Source organism: Rhincodon typus, chromosome 21, assembly GCF_021869965.1.
Source record: "Rhincodon typus isolate 14 chromosome 21, sRhiTyp1.1, whole genome shotgun sequence".
Lineage (NCBI taxonomy): Eukaryota > Metazoa > Chordata > Chondrichthyes > Orectolobiformes > Rhincodontidae > Rhincodon > Rhincodon typus.
The window spans coordinates 24,409,111-24,431,349 of record NC_063352.1 but is presented as its reverse complement, the minus strand read 5'-3'; the positions used below and the strand labels follow the sequence as shown (position 1 = coordinate 24,431,349).

The following is a 22,239-nucleotide window of genomic DNA, read 5'->3' as shown; positions in this document are numbered from 1 at the left end:
CAGCCCAATGGAGAGTTTGCCCCCAATCACATTGATTCCAGTTTTGCCAAGGCTTCTTGATGCCACATTTCATTGAATGCAGCATTGATGTCAAGATCTGTCACTCTCACCTCACTTCTGGAATTCAGCTGCTTTTTCTATGTTTGAACCAAGGCTGTAATGAGGTCAGGAGTTGAATGGCCCTGGCGGAACCCAAACTGGGCGTCAGTGAGCAGGTATTGCTGAGCAGGTACTGTTTGATAGTGCTGTTGATGAAACCATCCATTACTTCACTGGTGACTGACAGTAGACTGATGGGGCGGTAATTGGTTGGGTTGGATTTGCCCTATTTTTTTGTACAGGACATACTTGGACAATTTTCCATATTGTTGTGAGATACCAGTGCTATAACTATACTGGAACAGCTTGGCTAGGGCAGCAGAATATTCTGGAATGCAAGACTTCATGACTATTGCTGGAATGTTGTCAGGGCCCATAACCTTTATAGTATCCAGTGCCTCCAACTGTTTCTTGATATTACGCGGAGTGAACTGAATTGGCTAAAGACTGGTATTTGTGAAGCTGGGAACCACTGGAGGAGGCTGAGACAGTTCTTGCACATAGCACTTCTGGGTGAAGATTGTTGCAAATGCTTCAACCTTATCTTTTGTACTTGTGTGTCATTGAGGATGGGGCTATTTGGGGAGCCTCCTCCTGGAATGAGTTGTTTACTTGTCCACCACCAATCAAGATTGGATGTGGCAGGACTACAGAGCTTGGATCTGATCCATTGGTTGTGGAATCACTTGGCTCTGTCTATCACCTGCTGCTTAGGATTTTTGGTAGCATCACCAGGTTGACAGTTCATTTTCAGGTATGCCTTCCTGCATTCTCCATTGAACCAGGGTTGATGGCAATGGTTGAGTGGGATATATGCTGGGCCATGAGGTTACCGATCGTGCTGGAGTATAATTCTGCTACTGTGAATGGCCCACAGCACCTAATGGATGCCCAGATGTGAGTTGCTAGATCTTTTTGAAGTCTGTCCCATTTAGCACGGTGATAGTGCCACATAACATGATGGAAGGTATTCTCAAAGTGAATGCGGGACTTCGTCTTGACAAAGACTGTGCGGTGATTGCTCTTATCGATACTGTTCCTCGACAGATGCATCTGCAGCCAGCAGAATGGTACGAATGAGGTCAAGTATGTTTTTTCCTCTTGTTGGTTCTCTCACCACCTGGTGCAGACCCAGTCTAGCAGCTGTGTCCTTTAGGACCTGACAAGCTTGATCAGTCGTGCTGCTGCTCAGCCACTGTTGGTGGTGGACATTGAAACCCCCCACCTAGAGTACATTTTGCACTCTTGCTACCCTCAGTGCATCCTCTAAGTGTTGTTCAACATGGACGAAAACTGATTCATCAGCTGAGGGAGGAAGGTACGAGGTAATCAACAGGAGGTTTAATCTGAACCAATGAGATTTCATGGGGTCTGGAGTCAATGTTAATAACTCTGAGTGTAACTCCCTAACGACTGTATACCACTGTGTGCTGCCACCTCTGCCAGGTTTGTCTTGCTGGTGGGACAGGGCATATCCAGGAATGGTGATGATGGTCTCTAGGACATTGAGTGATTCCGTGACATATGATTCTGTAAGTATGACTATGTCAGGCTGTTGCTTGACTAGTCTGAGAGACAGCTGTCTCAATTTTGGCAGTAGCCCCCAGACATTAGTGAGGAGGACTTTGTAGGATCAACAGGCTGTTTCTGCCGTTGTAGTTTCCAGTGCCTAGGTCAATGCTGGGTGGTCTGTCCAATTTCATTTCTTTGTTGAGACTTTGTTGCAATGGCTTGCTAGGCCATTTCAGAGGGCAGTTAAGAGTCAACCACACTGCTGTGGGTCTGGAGTCACATGTGGGCCAGACAGGTGATTATGGCAGACTTTCTTCCCTGTAGGACATTAGTGAGTCAGATGAGTCTTCCAACAATCGACAATGGTCTCCAGTAGATTTTTAATTAGTTTTTTTTATTGAATTCAAATTACACCATCTGCTGTGTGGGATTCAAACCTGGGTCCTGAGAACTTGAGCTGAGTTTCTGGATTAATAGTCTAGCAATAATACCACTAGGTTGTTGCTTTAGGGATTCTATGATTCTATGAAGACCACAGCATAAGCCTGCATGGTCATGCCTATTGGAAATCATTTTTACCTGTGGTGCCCAGTTTTCACAAGTAGGACATCAGTGCCTTGCATAATGCAGTAGTATCCTACTCTTTGAGAGTAGGTTTTTGGAACAAGCCAGAAGTAAATAAATTCAAGACCATAGTTATCTGTTTTCTGAGATCTTCCTGAACAAGGGCATTAATCGTTGTTACCATCTGCTTAGATGGGAGCAGTCTCCTGCACTGCTAACTCTCTGATATGTTCATGTAGTTTCTTCTTTGGAAGTACAGTCAATGCTGAAAGTATGGCGTTCATTACTTCATGCTCTTTGTTCCCTACCTTGCCCGAAGCAAAGTTCTGCATCTGTTCCTGTGGGTGTTGATCCTCATTGCTACTCATCCCTCTGTAATTGAACAAGGTACTTTAATCCCATGTCAAACTGCTGCCTTGCCCGCAATGAGCTACACTCATAATGTTTACTCTAACCCCTTCCCATAATCACTGGAGAGTTAAAACTCCCTCAGTTGACCAAGTGCATAATTGCTCTGCTAATTCTGCCTACTCAATGGCATCTGTGTGCCAATAGATGAATGCCATCCCAACTGTGCATCTTTTTAAGTGTTCCTGTCATGGAGTGGCATTGCCTTGACTTGCTCCCTGCTTGCAATGCCATCTTTTTCTTTAGGAGGTGCAGGCTAGCTTTATGTACTGCTACACACTCAGGACATTGGTCCCCTGCTGATAAACAGCACTGTTAATGTAGGTTGGTCACAGCTGATGTGTTGATTGCATTGCAACCAATGGGGTTAACCATATTTCATAATTCCAACGTTCAGTTGGGGACTAGTCAATTTAGCCATCCTCAAAGGTCACTTAGATTAGATTTAGTCTGAATACTCAATAAGTATGTACAATGAAATCCTTCACATTGGAAAAATTGTTAAAATATGAACAGTTTATTTCAAGTTTCTAAATATAATAAAAATTAAAAATAAATTGTATGTTACAAAATACTACACAAACTATACATAATTTTCATAATGACAAGTCTGAAAATGTCGTAAATATATCCTCTCACATAAATCACAAGGCACAGGTGATTACAAAACAGAATAAAACATTCAAGTAGGATATTGTCCATAAGGTGCATTAACGTAAACCCATTTTTCTCATTGCAGATCCCCTCAAAACAGTCTTTCCACACTATCAAAGCTCTTCCACCTCCTACATGATATAAGTTAGGAATATGGTGGGATACTCTTAACTTGCCTGGATGGTTGCAGCTCCAATAATGCTCAAAATGTTCAATGATAAAAAAGGCTATTGGCTTGAATAACAGCCTATCACTGCAAACATTCCTCCACCTACAATTCATGAGGTTTGATCCTCTGCTGTGTAAAAGAGGTAGTGCAAAAACTAACCCAGGTTTCTTTGCAGCACTTCCCAAACCATGACCTCCACTAATTAGAGAAAATGGGCAGAAGATACTGTAGTGATTGTAACGAGGTCAGCCAGGTAGACATCACAGAATAGGAGTTCCTTGAATGGGGCTGTTAATCTGGTCCAATCAGGCAGCCCTGGCTGACAGATAAGAACAGGAGTGTCAGACATTGTGTTCACCCGGAGAGCTGACGCTGAGGGAGCTGGATCAGTGTCAAGGACTCTCCACATGTAAATAAAGGGTGACTTGGTGAAGGGATACTGGCCTCTGTTGAATTATTTCAGATGCATTGATCCATTATCATTAATAAAAGTAAACTAATGTGGATGCTGAAAATCTGAAACGAACACAGAAAAGACTAGAGAAACTCAGCAGGTCTGATAAGATCTGTGGAGAGTGAAACAGAATTTAATGTTTTTCAGAACTCATTACCTACAAGATCCTCTGTCCTCTTGGGACAGATATGGCTACTTCATTGTTGGGACATCAAAATCCTAGAATTGCTATATAACAGCATTGTGAAGGTACCTCCACCACACAGACTGCAGATGTTCAAGATAACAACCAATCATCATCTCAAGTGAAATTAGGAATGGACAATAACTTCCAGACCTACCAGGGACAGACAAGCATGAATGGAAGATACAAAAAGCACACCAATTTCCAAAACAAAAGAACTGCATCAGGCTCATCACTAAGAAAGACAGTAAATTCTTTATATCAAACATATTTACCCTTGAATGACTGGCATATAACCTACTTTCTCTCCAGCACATTTCTAAATCCAGTACATCTATCCTTCAATAGTCATTTTGGTTACCATTGAAGTGTTAAGTACCCATCCAGCATGGCATTGCAGTTTAATGTTTCACATTCCTCTATGCAGGGAGCTAGCTAGTGCCTATGTTCAATGTGGCTTACATCAGAACAGGTATGTGTTCTGCCACACTGTTGCATTGCATGTTACTGTTAAATGATATTTCCTAGCGATGTGTATCTGTATCAAGCTCATGAAGTTCCAAATCAGATGCCACTTCTCCAAATAATATCCTGACTTTGTTGAAGATGGGCAGATTAGAATTTATGAACTAAGTCTTCGAATTATTTCAAAGGCTGCATATAGTGACCACATTATTCCTAATCAGCATGGAGATTATTGATATTTTTAATTGACTTATCTAGAGTTGTTATGAGACACCTCTGGAGCAGATGGGACTTGAACCCAGGCTTTCTGGCTCAGAGGGACAATACCATTGTACCACAAGGGCCCTAGCTTGTTGTTTTTAAAATATATATCAAGAAGTGTTATCACACACAACCGAATGACTTTCCCACCACCAAATCATCGTGACAGCATGGAGATTATTAGGTAATTCCCCAAACAATTACACCCAGAGTCCACACATCTGGAATTACCTGGGAATTAATTTACATATTTGGATGGTGTTACCATATTGCACTGACTGCATTTCACTGGAGAAACTTGAGAGAAGTTTCACCCATCAGTTATATTTTATGTAGTTTGTAGCTTTTCTACTTAAATAAGGTTACTTATTTAACATTACAAGTTCTGACCAGAATGGAGATGATTGGCTGAAACAGTAGACGCTAGTACCTACTTGGCTTTTGGAAATAGTTTCAAAGCAATTTGAGAATACATGCAGGCAGATTCATCTGGAGATAGGAAAGGCAAGCATCTTACGCACAATCCTGACTAGTAACAGGCAACTGGATTTGGTAACTGTACAATATGGTTCAATCTTTCAGAAGCTGGATAAGTCTTCTCTGAACATTTAATGTTCTGCCTTTACTTAAAGAGTTGTTTCTGGAAACAACAAGGTAATCAATAATTACAAATATATGTAATCATAGACCTGGGGTCGGCAAAGAATTACGTGTGTTATTGAAGACTAAAGGAGCAGGATTTTAGTTAGAGCTAAATAGTGCAACAGAGCTATGGTCATTTGGTAGGTGTTATGGTAGGCATGTGCAAGGATTGGTGCAATATCCTGAGAGATTCCAGCTACAACACTTTTATCAAAGACCTTAAATATTTACCTATGTTGGACTCCATGGAAAACTGCTGGTACATGGTGTGAACTGCAACTTTTATTGCTGTGTTCATACTGTAGAGTTGCTTCTGTTCAAGCTGAAGTGATGCAATATTGTGTTAAAAGTTCAGTGCTGGAGAATCAGCCTATTTCCATTACAAGGGGGAGTTTCCAGACTATGGGTAGCAATGGAAAACAATCTCATTAAATCAATAAAACAAAGGCAAAATATTGTAGTGCTTGTAAATCTAAAGAGAGAAAATGCTGGAAACCCTCAGCAGGTCAGGTAGCATACCTTGGAGAGAGAACCAGAGTTAACAATTTCAGATCCAAGACTCTTTGTGAAATTTGGTTAAAAAAATCACAGGCCTCAAATGTTAAGTTGAGTTTTCTCAGCCCCTTGAAGATGCGTTTCGGAAATGGGAATTTTATGAACACGACAGGAAATCCTGTCAGGATGGCTATGTGATGCCTCTTAATCTCTCGGCAACTTTCCCAGGGGTGAGTTGCCACAGGAATTGGCAACTCCCTCCACGAAGGTGAGCAGGCAATGAAGGCAATTAAGGTCCTGATGACAGATCATTCTACTGCTATTCTCCCAGGGCTTACCAGCAAACAGGTATTCCGCTGTGTCAGGAGCAAGCTTCTTGGCAGCATAAGGGGCCTGTGATGCTCACAGGAGTCCCACAGTAGCTATGTACACTCTTTCATTCATCCTGGGGGCCCTCACAACACTTGCCATCTTTTCTTTAGGAGGGAGATATTTTTGAGCATCTCTATTCTGAGGTAGTCTCTAAAAGTTTCCCTTCTTTCCAGTAGTGCTCAGCTGCCTTGGTGGTGTTGTTGTTTGCACTTTGCTGCAAACCCTACTATGACCTGTCATGGTCATGAATTAGATGGCTATATATAAAGATCACCAATTAGAAAGTTACCTACGTAAAATTGCTCCAGCAGGCTCACTGTGGGCATACCCTTGGTCTGGACCCACATATTGTAACAACATTAAGGTGCAAACATTTTGTCAAATTTTAGTCCATAAATTCTGATTTTCTCTTCACACAAGATGCTTTATCTGATTATTTCCTGAATTTTCTCTTTATGAAATCAATCATTGGTTTTAGATTTTGTTTTATAAAAATAGGATTAAGCTTTCTTTAACAATCAGTCCACTCCATACACCATGATTTCTGCAGCCCTATAAAGCTACAAACTCCCTTATTGACTGCTTAACTCGCCATCCACCTCCAAACATTCAGAATGATTGTCAGACCCCTGAAGCACAATGAGTTGCCTTTAGAAGTTGGAGTCCTGATGGTTTCGTGACCGTGATGCCGAAGCAACAATTACATCAGAATCCTCTGATTCCAATTCTCTTGATGTCTGAGGCAGGTTTCGTCTGGATCTTGCTAGAAATGGAGAAAGCCAAGTTATGTTGTTTGATGTCAAGCACTTTATTTAAACATTCTAAGAGTATAGAAAAGATCAGATGTACCAATCTTCAGGTTATTTTCCTTGAAACGGCAGGCCTCTGGAATAAGTTGGTGGCTGGTGATATGAATTATACGTTTCGATAACGTCACCTCTCATTCTTCTAAATTCCAATGGGTACATGCCTAACCTGAACCTCCGCTCATATGACAATCCTACTATGCCCAGAATCAATATAGTGATGCTTTTCTGGACTTCCTCTTTTACTCCTATATCTTCTCTTACGTAAGGGAACGAAACTATTCATGACATTCTTGGTGTGATCTAATTAATTCCTTTATTTATTTTTAGAAATACTTCCCTATTTTTGTACTACCTTCCTTTTTAAATAAAGGCCAATATTCCATTTGCCTTCCCTATTATCTGCTGAACTGGGATGCTAGCTTTTTCTGCTTCACACATGAAGATACCCAAATCCCTTTATGCTTCAGCTTTCTACAGGTTTTCTCTTTTAAATAATATTCAGCTTATTTATTCCTCCTGCCAAAGTGCATAACCTCCAATTTTCCAACATTATTTTCTGTGTACAAAGTTTTTGTCCATCCACTTAACCTGTCTTTTTCCCTTGGTAGACCTCTTGTGCTATTCTCATTACTTGCCCTTCCATCTATTTTTATGTCATCAGTGAACTGTCATCCAAGTCATTCATATATATTGTAAATAACTGTGGCCCCAGCACTGATTCCTGTGGCACTGCATTCTTTGCAGGTTGCCATCCTGAAAATAACACCTTTATTCCAACTTGGCTTCTATTTGTTCGCTGATTTTCTAACTGTGCTAATATATTCTACTCAAACCATGAGCTCTTATCTTATTAAATAGCCTAATGTGCAGTACCTTATTGTACCACCTTTGTAAATTCAAACGTATTCTATCTACTGGTTCCATTTATCTATCCTACATGCTACTTACTCAAAGAATCCTGATAAATTTGTCAGACACAATTTCCCTTTCACGAAGCAATGCTGGCTCTGCTTGATTATAAGTTACATTTCTAAATGCTCTGCTATTACACCCTTGAAACATGCTGTAACATTTTAGTTAACACAAGTTAAGCCAACCGGCCTACAGTTACCTTTTTCTTGTCTTTTTCCCTTTTTGAAAAGGGTGTTACATGGCAGTTTTCCAGTCCTCTGGAACTTATCCAGAATCTAAGGATTCTTGGAAGATTACTACCAGCGCATCCACTACCTCTGTAGCTACTTCCTTTGAAATCCTAGGATGTAACCTGTCAGATACAAGGGACCTATGAGCCTTTAGCTCATCAGTTTCTCAAATACTTTATTTCTAGTGATAGTTATTATAGTTATTTTCTCTCCCCTTTTGCCCCTTGATTATTCAGTAATTTTGGGATGCTATCAGCATCTTCTATTGTGAAGACTGATCCAAAACAATTATTCAACTCCTCAGCTATTTCCTGGTTCCCCATTATGGTTTCTTCAACCACATTCTCTAAAAGTCTTCTGTTTACTTTAACCTGTCGTATCCTTATATATTTAAAAATATCCCTTACTGTCAATTTTCATACCACTTCCTTGTTTACCATCAAAGTTTATTTTTTCCCTCTTAATTTTTTCTGATCATCTTTTCTTGGTCTTCAAAACTTTGATCCCCTGGCTTACCACTAATCTTTGCCATCTTGTATTTTTTAAAATTCTATACTGTCCTTAACTTTCTTGGTTAAGCATGGTTGGTTTATCCCCTTCCCAATATCCTTCTCCCTTTCTAGGATATAATTTGTTGTGAGAATTATGAACTTCTTTCTTAAACGTCTGTCATTGTTCATTAACTGTCTTTTCTGCCATGCTCCTTTCCCAGTGCACTCCGGCCAACTCTGCCCTCATTCCTTTGTAATTACCCTTATTTAAGCTTAGTTAAGTTGTTTCTCAAACTGTATGCTAAATTCTGTCATATTACGGTCACTGTTTTCTAGGAGATCTTTTGTTTAATATCATTGATTAAATTGGCATTATTAGACATCACCAGATCCAAAAAGCCTGATCCCTGGTTGGATCTACAACATATTGTTCTAGGAAGCTATTTTGAATACTCTCTATAAATTCTTCCTCATGGGTACCTCTGACAATTTTTCTTCTCCAAACTACATGATTAAAGTTATCCATGATTAACGTACTGCCTTTTTTACATGCCCTCATTATCTTCTGACTTATTCTTTTTCCAACAGTATAACCACTTTTAGGGGGTCGACATACTACTCCTCTAGATGGCATTCCCCCTTGTTATTTCTTATCTCCACCTATACAGATTCTATATAGGGTCGGACAGCACAGAAACAGATCTTTGGTCCGACTCATTCGTGCCGACCAGACATCCCAATCTGACCTGGTCCCGTTTAGCAGCATTTGGCCCATATCCCTGTAAACCATCCTATTCATATACCCATCCAGACGCTTTTCAAATGTTGTAATTGTACCTGCCTCCACCATTTCCTCCAGCAGCTTATTCCACACACGCACCACCCTCTCCATGAAAAAGTTACCTTTCAGGTCATTTTTATATCTTTCCCCTCTCATCTGAAATGTATGCCCTCTAGTTGTGGACTTCCCCACCCTAGAAAAAAGATCTTGGCTATTCACCCAATCCACGCCCCTCATGATTTTATAAACTTCTATAAAGGTCAACCCTCAGTCTCCAAAACTCCAGGGAAAAAGCCCAAGTCTATTCAGTCTCTCCTATGACTCAAACCCTCCAGTCCCGGCAACATCCTTGTAAATCTTTTCTGCATGCTGTCAAGTTTAACAACATCCTTCCTGTAAAAGAGCAACCAGAATTGTATGCGGTAATCCAAAAGTGGCCTCACCAATGTTCTGAACAGCTGCAATAGATCTTCAGATCCAAGATAATTTCTTGCTATGTTATTCTGTCTCATACCAACAAGCTACCCCACCACCCTTTGCTTGCTGTCGGTCCTTTCAAAATGTCACAAACCCCTGAATATTTAGTTCTCAGCTTTGATCACCTTGTAACCATGTCTCTGTAATGGCTACAAGATCACATCCATTAACTTCCACTGTGCCACTAACTCATATATTTTATTCCAAATACCTCAAGCACTTAAGAGTCATTAGTTTTGCCTTTTACAATTTCTTTCCTCTTTGACCTCTCATGACCTCTTGTTCTCAATCCTTTTATGAGGTCGTAATACCATGATGAGGTTGTTGGATTGGAGTTGGGAGTGGACCAAGTGAGCCAAATATTTTGCCACCTATATTTTAAGAGAAGGCCTGTTGACATAGAACATACTCTGGGATCCTGTGAGTGGGTGAAATCTTTGTACTGGAGCACCAAATGTTTCCAAACATCAAACCCAGAGATAAGCCCAGATAGTTTCAATGTCTGTATTGCAAAATCTGTGGCAATGATCCCGGCCAGGCAGCAGTTCTATGTGGTATGTCTAGCATTGGTAATGGAAATCTCTGAGATCCTGATTTCTCATAAATGCCTTAAACATTCCTGCACAAGCGTAAAAAGCCAGGTTTAGCAATTCTTTGACTGTTTGACTTCTTAGCTGTGGAAGTCTGGATGGTGACATTTAGAAATCTCTTTACCAAGCATCTTGCCTCATTTACCAAGTACTTGCCTTCTTTACCAATGGACACAGTGACTGTGAAATGAAAGACTAATAAAGAGTCAGTATCTTTGGGAGAGAATGAGAGACCAATATTCAGTAATAAAAGGGGAAAGAAATTGTTTAAGAAGGAAGTGGAAATTAGGATGTGATTGAAGAGCAGGAGTACTTACATAATGACAATCGAGTGGGCGAGATTTTGGATTTCTTTAAAAGTTCTGCTTCTTCTTCGTCTTCATCACTATGCTCATTGTCTTTGAGGTATTCTGCCACAAAATATATGGAATACACAGACTAAAAAAGGTCTGTTCAGATATTACTGCACACTGTGATGGTCCTTCCATTCCTCTTCACCTAACTGTATCAATGTATTCTTCTATTCCTTTCATGTACTTACTTCTGTCATGTACTTATCTAAGCTTCTCCATAAATCCAAATTATGTACCTCAAGTCTTTATTGTAGAAAAAAGATCTTGCCTATTCACCCAATCCATGCCCCTCATGATTTTATAAACTTCTACAAAGGTCAACCCAATAGTCCAAGGAAAAAGCCCCAGTTTATTCAGCCTCTCCCTATAACTCAAACCCTCCAGTCCTGGCAACATCCTTATAAATCTTTTCTGCATGCTCTTAAGTTTAGAAACATCGTTCCTGTAAAAGGGCGACCAGAATTATACATGGTATTCCATAAGTGGAGAGTTCCTTCTGTATTCGTTTTTGGAGTTACAAGAGTCAGAGAGTCACTGTAATCCAGAAGGAAGCCATCTGGTTCATCAAGTTCATGACAGTTCTATTCAAACCAATCCAGTTAGTCTTATTTCCTGCTTTAGTCCCATGGTCCTGCATGTTCATTTCCCTTAAATGCCCACCCAATTTCCTGTTAAAATCATTGATTGCCTCTGGTTTTACTACCTGCTTATAGGCAGTGAGTCCAAGGTCATTACCAATCACTGGGTAGAAAAGGTCCTTCTCATCTACAATCTCCCTGCATCTCTTGCCCAAAACCTTAACTCTGTCTGTAATCATTGTATGAGGAGCAGTCTTTCTTTGTTCAGCTTATGTAAACCCATAATAATATTGTACATCTCTATCAAATGACTTCAGAGTCTTTGCTTGCATTTGAACAAGCTTAGCTTCTCCAACCTAACCTTGGAGCTAAAAATCCTTTTTCCCTGGAAATATTCCAGTAAATTTCCTTAGCAACCTGTCAAGGTACCTCACATCCTTCCTAAATTATGGTGACCCACCTTCCCTCCACCTTTTCCTAGTTTCCTGTTCTTCCTAAATATCTTATATTCTTCAAGATTCAGGTCTCAATCCAACTTAGCCTGAATGGACCTCTCAAATGTTAATTCCAATCTCTCTCTCCCTGTACCTTCTCTGTGGCTGTGACACTGTATTCTGCACTCTGTTCTGCTACCTTGATGCATTTTGCGTGGAACGATCTGCAGTACACAAAACACTTTTCACTGTATCTCAGTACATGTGACAAGAATAAATCAAACTCAAACTCAGACCTGTCTCTGTAATGGCTACCAAGCTTACTCATTTCTAGTTGTGCTCCCAGTTTATCTATTTTGTTTTGAATTATTTGTGCATGCAGATATGTTTAGTTTTATCCTTTTAATATCTTTGTAAACTCTAGTCTTCTCTATTGGTTGACTCTCACCTTCGTACTCTCTTTATCCCTTCCCACCTTGATATGTTATCATTTCCTGCATAACTTTCGCTTTGGCCTTGACTCTACTCTTATTTACCACATCTTCAAAAATTTGATCCCTTTATTTAGCTTTAAATTTTCTGCTTCCCTCCTGGTTGGCAAGAATACCTGACTAGATGTCCCGAAACCTGGCAACATAGCCATTTGGACTCATTTTCTTTGATGTAGAGAACAATGTCTATCCCTCTAATTATATTATTCCGTACTACCAATACATTTACTTCAATACCCAACTCTTGAATGGCTTCCTCCACCACACTGTCATGGCCAGTTAGGTCATCCACCCTGCAGCCCTCACTCTGATCCATATACACAGAGAGAAACCTCAAACCTGCTGGACAATTGTAAAGACTGAGGTGTCTGCAGTCCTGCCCTCTGAGTCCCTTTACCTGTCTCCCCTTACAACACTCTCCTTTCCCTGAACACTGCTGACCAATTCAGATGACTTAATCCTAATAGATGTGACTGCCTCCTGGTACAAATTTTCTAGGTAGCTTCCCCCTCCATGATGCATCACAGTATGTAGCTCATCCCCCAGCTCATAAACTCTGAGCTATAGCAGCTCACACTTCAAATGCTGCTGCAGACATGTTTGCTTTGGACCAAACTGGTAGGAACTCCCACATACTGCAACTGTGACCAATACTTGTTCTGCCATCCCTCATGTGTTCTAATTAATCACTTATTTATTTTATTCAATTTTATATTTAGTTATGTATTTATATATTTTATTAACCTTACCACCTGTTGCCACATATACTATGCTGAACGTTAGGAATAGAATAAACCTTAACCACTTACCAGATACTCACCTAATAACCAGCTTCTTTTTCTGCAATAGGGTAAGAATCAATTTCTGAGACTGAAAAAGTTTAGGAAAAGCAAAAGCAACAGAATATCTTTTTCCCTTCCTTCCTGTAACTCCAGTACTCTATAGCAAGTCACACTTGATCTCCATTTTTGCTCATACTTTGATAGCACCCTTTTCCTTGGTAAATATCGATATCAAGTTATTCATTAAATATTCTAACCTTGCCCTGTGCCTCTAAGCATACCTCATCCTTTGTGCCCAGTAGGCCTCTATCTGTCTCCTGAAATACTTTGAACAGCTACAAGCTAAATTAGAAAGCAGAACCTCCAAGATAATAATCTCTGGATTACAACCTGAGCCATGGGCTAGATAAAGGCATGTCTCAAAGGTTCGCATAGGTGAATGGCTTTCAGTTCATGGGGCACTGGCACCAGTACTGAGGTAGAAGCTGTTCTGATGAGATGGTCTTCACTGGAACCATGCTGGGACCAGTTTCCAGGTGAAAGTATATAGGATCAAAAAGGGAAACAATCGTAAAAAGACAAAATTAATGGCTCTTTACTTGAATGTCTGTAGTATTCAGAACAAAATAAATGAATTAACTGCACAAATACAAGTTAATGGATATACTCTTACAGCCATTATGGTGATATGGTTGCAAGGAGATCAAAGCTGGGAACTAAATATTCAGCGGTGTGACTTTTTAAAAGGAATGTGGTGCCATTATTTAAGAAAGGCTGTAAGGAAAAGGCAGGGAACTATAGAGCCTTATGTCAGTGGTAGGTAAGTTGCTGAAGGGGATTCTGAGGGACAGGATTTACATGCATTTTGAAAGGCAAGGACTGATTAGAGATGGTCAACATGGGTTTGTGCATGGGAAATCATTTCACACTAACTTGATTGCGATTTTTTGAAGAGGTTTTGGGATGGCACAGTAACTCAGTGGAAAATGGAGTTGAGGTTAAAGATCAGTCATGATCCGTTTGAACGTCAGAACAAGCTTGAGGGACCACGCAGCCTATTCTTGCTTTTATTTCTTACGTTTGTTATGTCCTATATGATGATGTAGATTTAATATGGACTAGGAATTTTACCAAAATTCTCAAGAATTTCTGAAAGTGAGAGTCTTCACATAATATTACTAAGATTTCAGCATTACTCCCTGGTCCTATTCAAATTGTGCGACAAATCTTTTACATCCACCTGAATAGAGAGGAAACACATACGATCTTTTGGAATAAGAGGTTAAGTCCAACAGTGCAATGATCTCTCATTTCTGAACTGAAGTATTAGCCTAAATTATGTGTGCAGGATTGTCATGTAGTTTGAACCCATCACTCTCAAAATACCAAAGTGAGACGACACCCAACTAAACGCAGAATTTCTTTATTTCCAGTGCTTTCTCTCCTATTAGTACCTATGTTAAACTTTCTTGAGTCAGAACAAAATAACTACTCCATCACTCGCCACCAATTCTTTGTAGATGGAGGTCAAATTCTTTAATTCTGCAATAGAACCCAAGAACTCAATATAGCCAAACAAAGTTGATTGAAAAGCAAAATACTGGAGATATTGGAAAACTGAAATGAAAACAAAATATTGCTGAAAATACTCAGTCGATGTGGCAGCTTCTATGAAGATCAAAACAGTTGATGCTTCAGGTCTATGATCCTTCTGTCAAACATTTTCACAGGAGTTCATTAAGCAGAAACATTGTCTATTTTTCTCTCTCCAAAGAAGCTGCCACACCTGCTGTTTAGTTAGAGTTGATTGAATTTGTCTTGTCTCAGTACTCTAGGTCATCTTGACTTGTTTGAGTAACTTGCACATCATACAACATTGATTCGTAACTTAAATAATTGAAGAAAATACCAAAACAGAGAGTTTATATTTATCAAGAACTTTTGAACAGTCTGAAGTTCTTTGCTCGAAAAAGAGAAAAATGACAGACGCCTGTAAGAATGTAATACGGTTTGATGTTTCCCCTTGATATTTGAACTTGTGGGGACAATTAAAATTAGGGGCGAAAAATACAAGACACAGGCTGGGTACATTCCAACGAGGGCCAAAGATAAATTAACCACAGCCAGGGGTCCTTGGACAATAAAATGAAACAGAATATCATGAATCAAAAATATCAAGAGTGTGTGATGCATGTTAGGTGAATTCTTTGACCAATAAACTGGCAGGGACAGAACATGAGTATAAGTTGCAGGTTAGCATAAAAGGAAAGCCAAAAAGTTTGTATCAGCATGTAAATAATAGTAGTTCCATAAAACATAGGAGTCGAGTTTGTCATTCAGCACATCAAGTCACCTTAAACCGATGCCTGCTAGTTCTGAAGTTCCCACCCTAGGAAAAAGAATTTGGTTATTCACCCTATCCGTGCCCCTGGTGATTTTATAAGCCTCTATAAGGTCACCCCTTAGTGTCTGACACTCCAGGGAAAAAGCCCCAGCATGTTCAGCCTCTCCAAACCGTTCAATCCATCGCAACCTTGTATATCTTTTCTGCACCTCTCAAGTTTAACAACATCCTTCCTATAGAAGAGTGACCAGAATTATACACAGTATTCTAAAAGTGGCCTCACCAATGTCCTGTACAGCCAGAACATGATGTACCAATTCATATACCTAATGTTCTAACAAATGAAGGCAAGCATGCCAAACGCCTTCCTCATTATCCTGTCTATCTGCTTCTCCACTTTCAAGGAACTATGAATCAGCACCCCTAGGTCTCTTTGTTCAGTAATACTCCCAAGGGTCCTACCATTAAATGTGTAAGTCCTGCCTTACCAAAATGCAACATCTCACATTTATCTAAATTATACTCCATCTGCCACTCGTCAGCCCACAGGCCCATCTGATCAAGGTCAGTTGTACTCTGAGATAATCTTCTTCACTGTCTACTACACAACCTATTTTGGTGTCATCTGCAAACTTACTAACCACATCTCTTATATTCACTTCCAAATCATTTATATACATGACAAAAAGCAGTGGATCCAGCATCAATCCTTGTGGCACACCGCTGGTCACAGACCTCCAGTCCAAAAATCAACACTCTACCACCAATCTCTGCCTTCTACCTTCAAGCCAATTTTGTATCCAATGGCTAGTTCCCCCTGGATTCCATGTGACCTACCAGTCTACCATGCAAAACCTTGTTAAAAGCTTTGCTGCAGTCCATATAGACAACATCTACCGCTCCGCATTCCTCAATCTTCTTTGTCACCTAATATCTATCCCCTTACCCCTTAATTCTCCTTTGGGCTTGAAAAGACTTCTCTGTAGAGAATGACAATAGTCAAGTCTTAAATTTAGCTGCGGAACGAAGGCCGTCAAATTCTGTAACAAGCGTGACTATTGTAGTTGACTTCTATCAGCATCTGAAATCCAATAAGTAGTAGTGTAGGTAAAAGCTGGTGAGGAGTTTTACTATGTCACAAACTCAGCTAGTTTTGGTGGAAGAATGGTTGCTTGCCTACAAGTCAGAAGATTTCTGTACCTACCAGAATACTTCGACCATGGCTGGACATTGCTGGATTTGTTCACTGTAATTGTGTTCTCTTCTGTGTTTCCAGTATATGTAGTTTTCTTTTGCTCAGCACTATGAATGACAGATAAAACATAAAAAAACTGCAACTTACTTCTAGATTTTCTAGATTTAGAACACAACAGATAATGCTAGAAGGTATCGTTTCAGTACTTTGGCTATTTGATTCTTGGTCTTGAAGGTCAACATGAGAGAGAGAGAAGAGTTCATATTGCTCCCCAGATAATTATGATTAAGAAAGCACAGTTAATTTGTCTTACTTAGTACATATAAGAAAAAGTCTAAAGTCCAATCATTGTGGTCCAGCAGTTTCTTAAGTCATGCCTGTGTTTCCACCTCCATTATGCTGAAATCCATGAAAAATGTTAGTCACTCAATGCTAGTTAAATTGTCCAGATACCAATCCTCTGTATTCATTTGGTCTATTCTCTCAATTTTTGTATTAAAAAAAAACCTTTTCATGCTTTTTTTAAAATCTTATGTATCTCTTTAAATTCACCATCCAATGACCCACTTTAGGACTGAAAGGCTGATATGTCTCCACTCTTCCCTAAAAACTCAGACTTTGAAACACGGGTCAGCCTCATTAGCTCTTATGTGACCTGTTTCCAGCATATGAATGTTTTCTTTGTGTCTCATGCATTCAAGTATAGCATAGTTTGACAGCTTACTCTTAATTATAATTTACTGTTTGGTAATGGTACCTTTTTCACTTTCATTAACACCATTTTTTCTTCCAATTAGCCATTAGTAAATTTTATTACCGTTTCTTTGCTCGGCTCTAGGTTGTTCAGTAATGGAGTTGCCTCTTCCAATTCCATTGCCCGTCCTATCTAGTAATTGTGCAGATTTGACAATTTCTGTTGCATCTCGGTTTTCAAATAATTGATGTGAATTCCTGGAATACCTTGCTCAATACTTCCCAAACCTCAACATAACTCCTCTAATGAGAATTTTTGTTTTCTAACCTTCAGCCAGGTCTCTGTTCTTTTCTGCAATTTACCTTTAATATTCACAGGTAAAAACTTAACCAAAAAGGCTTTATGTATGGAAATTTGTCAAATGGTGTTTGGAAGTCAAAGGATACAGTATTGTGGAGTTTGCCATGTGCAGGAGCTTGGGATCTTCCCCTTCTAAATCCGCTGTTTACCAATAATAATCAAGTTCACTCTAATAACAAATCCATCTTCTTTTTAAACACAGAGCTGTAGGACTAACATGATCACAACATTATCCTATTTCATAAGTGTCCAGTGATTTGCATTCCATGAGTGTCAATGCTTTACAAATCTCCTTCCTCTTATTTCTCTCTAACAAATATCACATGCAACTGGATTTTGCTTGTTTCAGGCGTGAACAGTTCTGATACCAGTCTCATCCTGCCTGCCTTTCTCTTTCAGCCATTCTAACTATATTTATTTACATAAATAAACTGTAAAAGAAGAACTATTCTCCATGGCTTCACGTCTCCGCAATCAGACCTCTGTGTTGGGCAAGAAAGTTCAGTGGACCTAGAAGTAGACATATACCTCTGGGCCAATGTCCAGCTGCACTGTAAGATTGTGTACCAAGAACATGATAAAAAAGATGAGGCAGGTCTTTCCAGGTGCCCACACAAATCTTTTGATCTGGTAAAAAAAATCTTAGTTGTAGGGAATAACAGGTGACAATAGATGACAATGGAGAGAATAGAATAGGGCGACTATATTCTTGACAACATAACAGATTAAGTTTAAACAAATCCTAGCTCTTACTTCTCTCTGAGGTACTGCATCCGAGTCAGATGAGCCCTGAAGGAGGACTGGATGACAGAAACAGCCTCATTCCTCTCATCTTCTTCTGAGAATTGGTTCTGAATGATATTGCTGTGAGAAACTTGAGAATTCTGGAATAAATTATAACACCAATATAAAAACATGTGTAAAATACAGAGTTCACAAATTACATAACGTTTACAGCATAGAAACAGGCCTTTCCAGCCCAGGCTGGCTTTTATGCTCCCCAAAAATTTCTTTCTACAGTACTTCAAATATCTGCATACCCTTCTTCCTTTTTTAACTCATGCTGTTATAAAGCTTCCCTTTAAATGCACCTGTGCTATTTGCCTCAACTACTTATTATTGTAACAGGTTCCAATTTCTTGCAACTCTTTGGTAAATAAATTTTTTTTGAATTTTCTATGGAATTTATTTGTGACTATTATAATTATGGCCAATAGTTTTGGTCTCCCACACGTGTGGAAATATTTTTGCAATATCTAATGTTAAGGTTAGGACTTTCAAAGAATCACAGAAGTGTTATGGTGCCAAACGATGCCATTTGGCCTATTCTGCCTGCACTGGCTCATTATACTAGCATCATTACCTAATACCAATCTCCTGCTTTTTCCCCATATCCTTGTGGATTTGTTTTTTCAAATAATCACCCAATGCCCTCTTGAATTCCTCAATTGAATCTGCCTCTACCACACTTCTAGGCAGTGCATCCCACACCCTAACTCCTTGCTGAGTGAAAAAGCTTTTCCTCAATTCAACCTTGCTTCTTTTGCAGATCAATTTAAATCTGTCATCTTATTCTTGTTCCTTTTACAAATGGGAACAATTTCTCCCTATCTACTCTATCCAGTACATTCGTGGCATTGAAAACATTGGACAAATTTCCTCTTAGCCTTATTCTCCCCAAGAAGAACAGTCTCAACTTCTTCAATTTATCCTCATAACTGAAGTTCCTTATTCCTGGAAGCATTCTTGTAAACTGCTTCTACACTGTCTCCAATCCAATCCTTCCAGTAATGTGGCACACAGAAGTGTATAAATCCTCCAGCTCAAGTCCAACAAGTGCCTTAAAAAGTTCAACATCACCCTCTTGCTGTTGTACTCTATGCCCTATCAATAAAGCCAAGGATACTTTATGCGTTACTTACCACTCTCTCTACCTGTCCTGCCACTTTCAATGATTTGTGCAAACATACACCTAGGTCCCATTGCTCCTGCACCCCTATTTTATACTGTCTTTCAATGTTCTTCCTACCAAAATGCATCACATCACACGGTTCTACATTGAAAGTCATCTGCCACCTATCTGCTCACTTCACCAACTTGTCTATGTTCTTCTGGAGTTCCACATTGTCCTCCTCACTGTTTACAATGATGCCAAGTTTTGTGTCATTCAAGTAAGCAACTTATCCATTTTGGTCCAAAACAGCATAGAATCTAATACGAAAGCCTAAGCTTTGTTTTATTAATAGCACTCTTGCCTCAGAGGCAGAAGGTAGTGAGTTCAATCCCACTCAGGTCTTAAGGGCAGAATCTAGCAGCAGGTGGACAAAAACATTACATCACTTTATTCCAAGATGACGTTCTCCTGATAAGTACCATCAATAACTAGTTTATCTGGTCATTCATTCGCTTGGTGTGTATGGGACATTGTTGTGCACAAATTGGCAGATCCATTTGCCTGTATAACAGCAGCAGCTGCACATCAGAGAGCATCGGATCACCCTGAATTGAGATTACAACTCATTTTTCATTGGAACTTAGCGAACAAAGTCAGTGTTAATTTCTTTAGATTTTATATTTTTGAATAGGTCTGTAACGATGACAATAGAACATAGAACATAGAACATTACAGCACAGTACAGGCCCTTCGGCCCTCGATGTTGCGCCGACCTGTGAAACCAATCTGAAGCCCATCTAAACTAAACTATTCCATTATCATCCATATGTTTATCCAATGACCATTTAAATGCCCTTAAAGTGGGCGAGTCTACTATTTTTGCAGGCAGGGCATTCCACGCCCTTACTACTCTCTGAGTAAAGAACCTACCTCTGACATCTGTCCTATATCTATCACCCCTCAATTTAAAGCTATGTCCCCTCGTGCTAGCCATCACCATCCGAGGAAAAAGGCTCCCACTGTCCACCCTATCTAATCCTCTGATCATCTTGTATGTCTCTATCAAGTCACCTCTTAACCTTCTTCTCTCTAACGAAAACAGCCTCAAGACCCTCAGCCTTTCCTCATAAGACCTTCCCTCCATACCAGGCAACATCCTGGTAAATCTCCTCTGCACCCTTTCCAATGCTTCCACATCCTTCCTATAATGCGGTGACCAGAACTGTACGCAATACTCCAACTGCGGCCGCACCGGAGTTTTGTACAGCTGCAACATGACCTCATGGCTCTGAAACTCAATCCCTCTACCAATAAAACCTAACATACTGTACGCCTTCTTAACAATGCTATCAACCTGGGTGGCAACTTTCAGTGCTCTATGCACACGGACACCGAGATCTTTCTGCTCATCCACACTACCAAGAATCTTACCATTAGCCCAGTACTCTGTATTCCTGTTACTCCTTCCAAAGTGAAGCACCTCACACTTTTCCGCATTAAACTCCATTTGCCACCTCTCAGCCCAGCTCTGCAGCTTATCTATGTCCCTCTGTAACCTGCAACATCCTTCCGCACTATCCACAACTCCACCGACTTTGGTGTCATCCGCAAATTTACTAACCCATCCTTCTACGCCCTCATCCAGGTCATTTATAAAAATGACAAACAGCAGTGGCCCCAAAACAGATCCTTGAGGTACACCACTAGTAACTGAACTCCAGGATGAACATTTCCCATCAACCACCACCCTCTGTCTTCTTACAGCCAGCCAATTTCTGATCCAAACCGGTAAATCACCTTCAATCCCATGCCTCTGTATTTTCTGCAATAGCCTACCATGGGGAACCTTATCAAACGCTTTACTGAAAGAGGAATATTCTCCTCAGATAACTAGATATAATTAAGGTAGTAAGATCTCCAAATTCTTGGAAGACGTTGGTAACTACCTTGTTCTGCTGAGGGGAGGCAATGGACGTTTTCTTTATACTTACAGAATATGTGCTCTCAAGGTTCTTCCGTGCGAAATGTCCCCGTGCTGATGCTTGAATCATAGTAATTGCCTAGGTAAAATCAGAAGGGCAAAACATTGATTCCAGAAAGGATTGATTCCAGGCTTATTTTTAAACAGGACCATACAGAACTTCCAGCACGAATGCTTTTAATGGATAGTCTGCTTCCTTGATCTTGGACATTGTTTTAATGCTGTGGAAAAGGACATTTTCATTTTTGATTAACTACTGTTGGTTTAAAGCACTTGCACCATGGGTAAAGCATAGGTCAGCTGCAGAATGAAGTTCTTTATTCTATCTAAGAAACATACCTGTAATTTCACTTTCATTCTTTAACGTGAGTGTTTAAACATGTTGATGGCATAAGTTCTACCTTTGGTTCTAAAGCAATCGAAGTTTACATAGAAACAGAAGAAAGCCATTCAGCCTTTCAGAATTGTTTCACTGTAATTCAAATAGGTAATGGCTGATCCATATCTAAACTCCACCATCTTCCATTGTTCTATAACCAATGTTTATTTCCCTTCATTTGATTA

At 39.8% G+C, this 22,239-nt stretch overlaps 1 protein-coding gene across 6 annotated transcripts in view; it reads right to left on the bottom strand.

Annotated features, from left to right (window-relative positions):
- Positions 1 to 2,435: 2,435 nt before the first annotated feature.
- iqce (IQ motif containing E) overlaps positions 2,436 to 22,239 on the bottom strand; it is a 60,727-nt gene continuing 40,923 nt past the window's right edge. For 2 of the 6 annotated variants that reach the window (XM_048609850.1, XM_048609845.1), the window contains exons 19-23: positions 21,686 to 21,754; positions 18,554 to 18,684; positions 16,756 to 16,853; positions 10,887 to 10,979; positions 3,082 to 7,042 (exon numbers count right to left, since the gene is read on the bottom strand). In XM_048609850.1, the coding sequence (XP_048465807.1) occupies positions 6,930 to 7,042; positions 10,887 to 10,979; positions 16,756 to 16,853; positions 18,554 to 18,684; positions 21,686 to 21,754 (504 nt within the window). In that variant the 3' untranslated portion in view covers positions 3,082 to 6,929. Of the gene's footprint in view, positions 2,548 to 3,081; positions 7,043 to 10,886; positions 10,980 to 14,083; positions 14,750 to 16,755; positions 16,854 to 18,553; positions 18,685 to 21,685; positions 21,755 to 22,239 lie in introns of those variants that run through there. The other 4 variants (XM_048609849.1, XM_048609846.1, XM_048609848.1 and 1 more) reach the window with 4 other exon arrangements.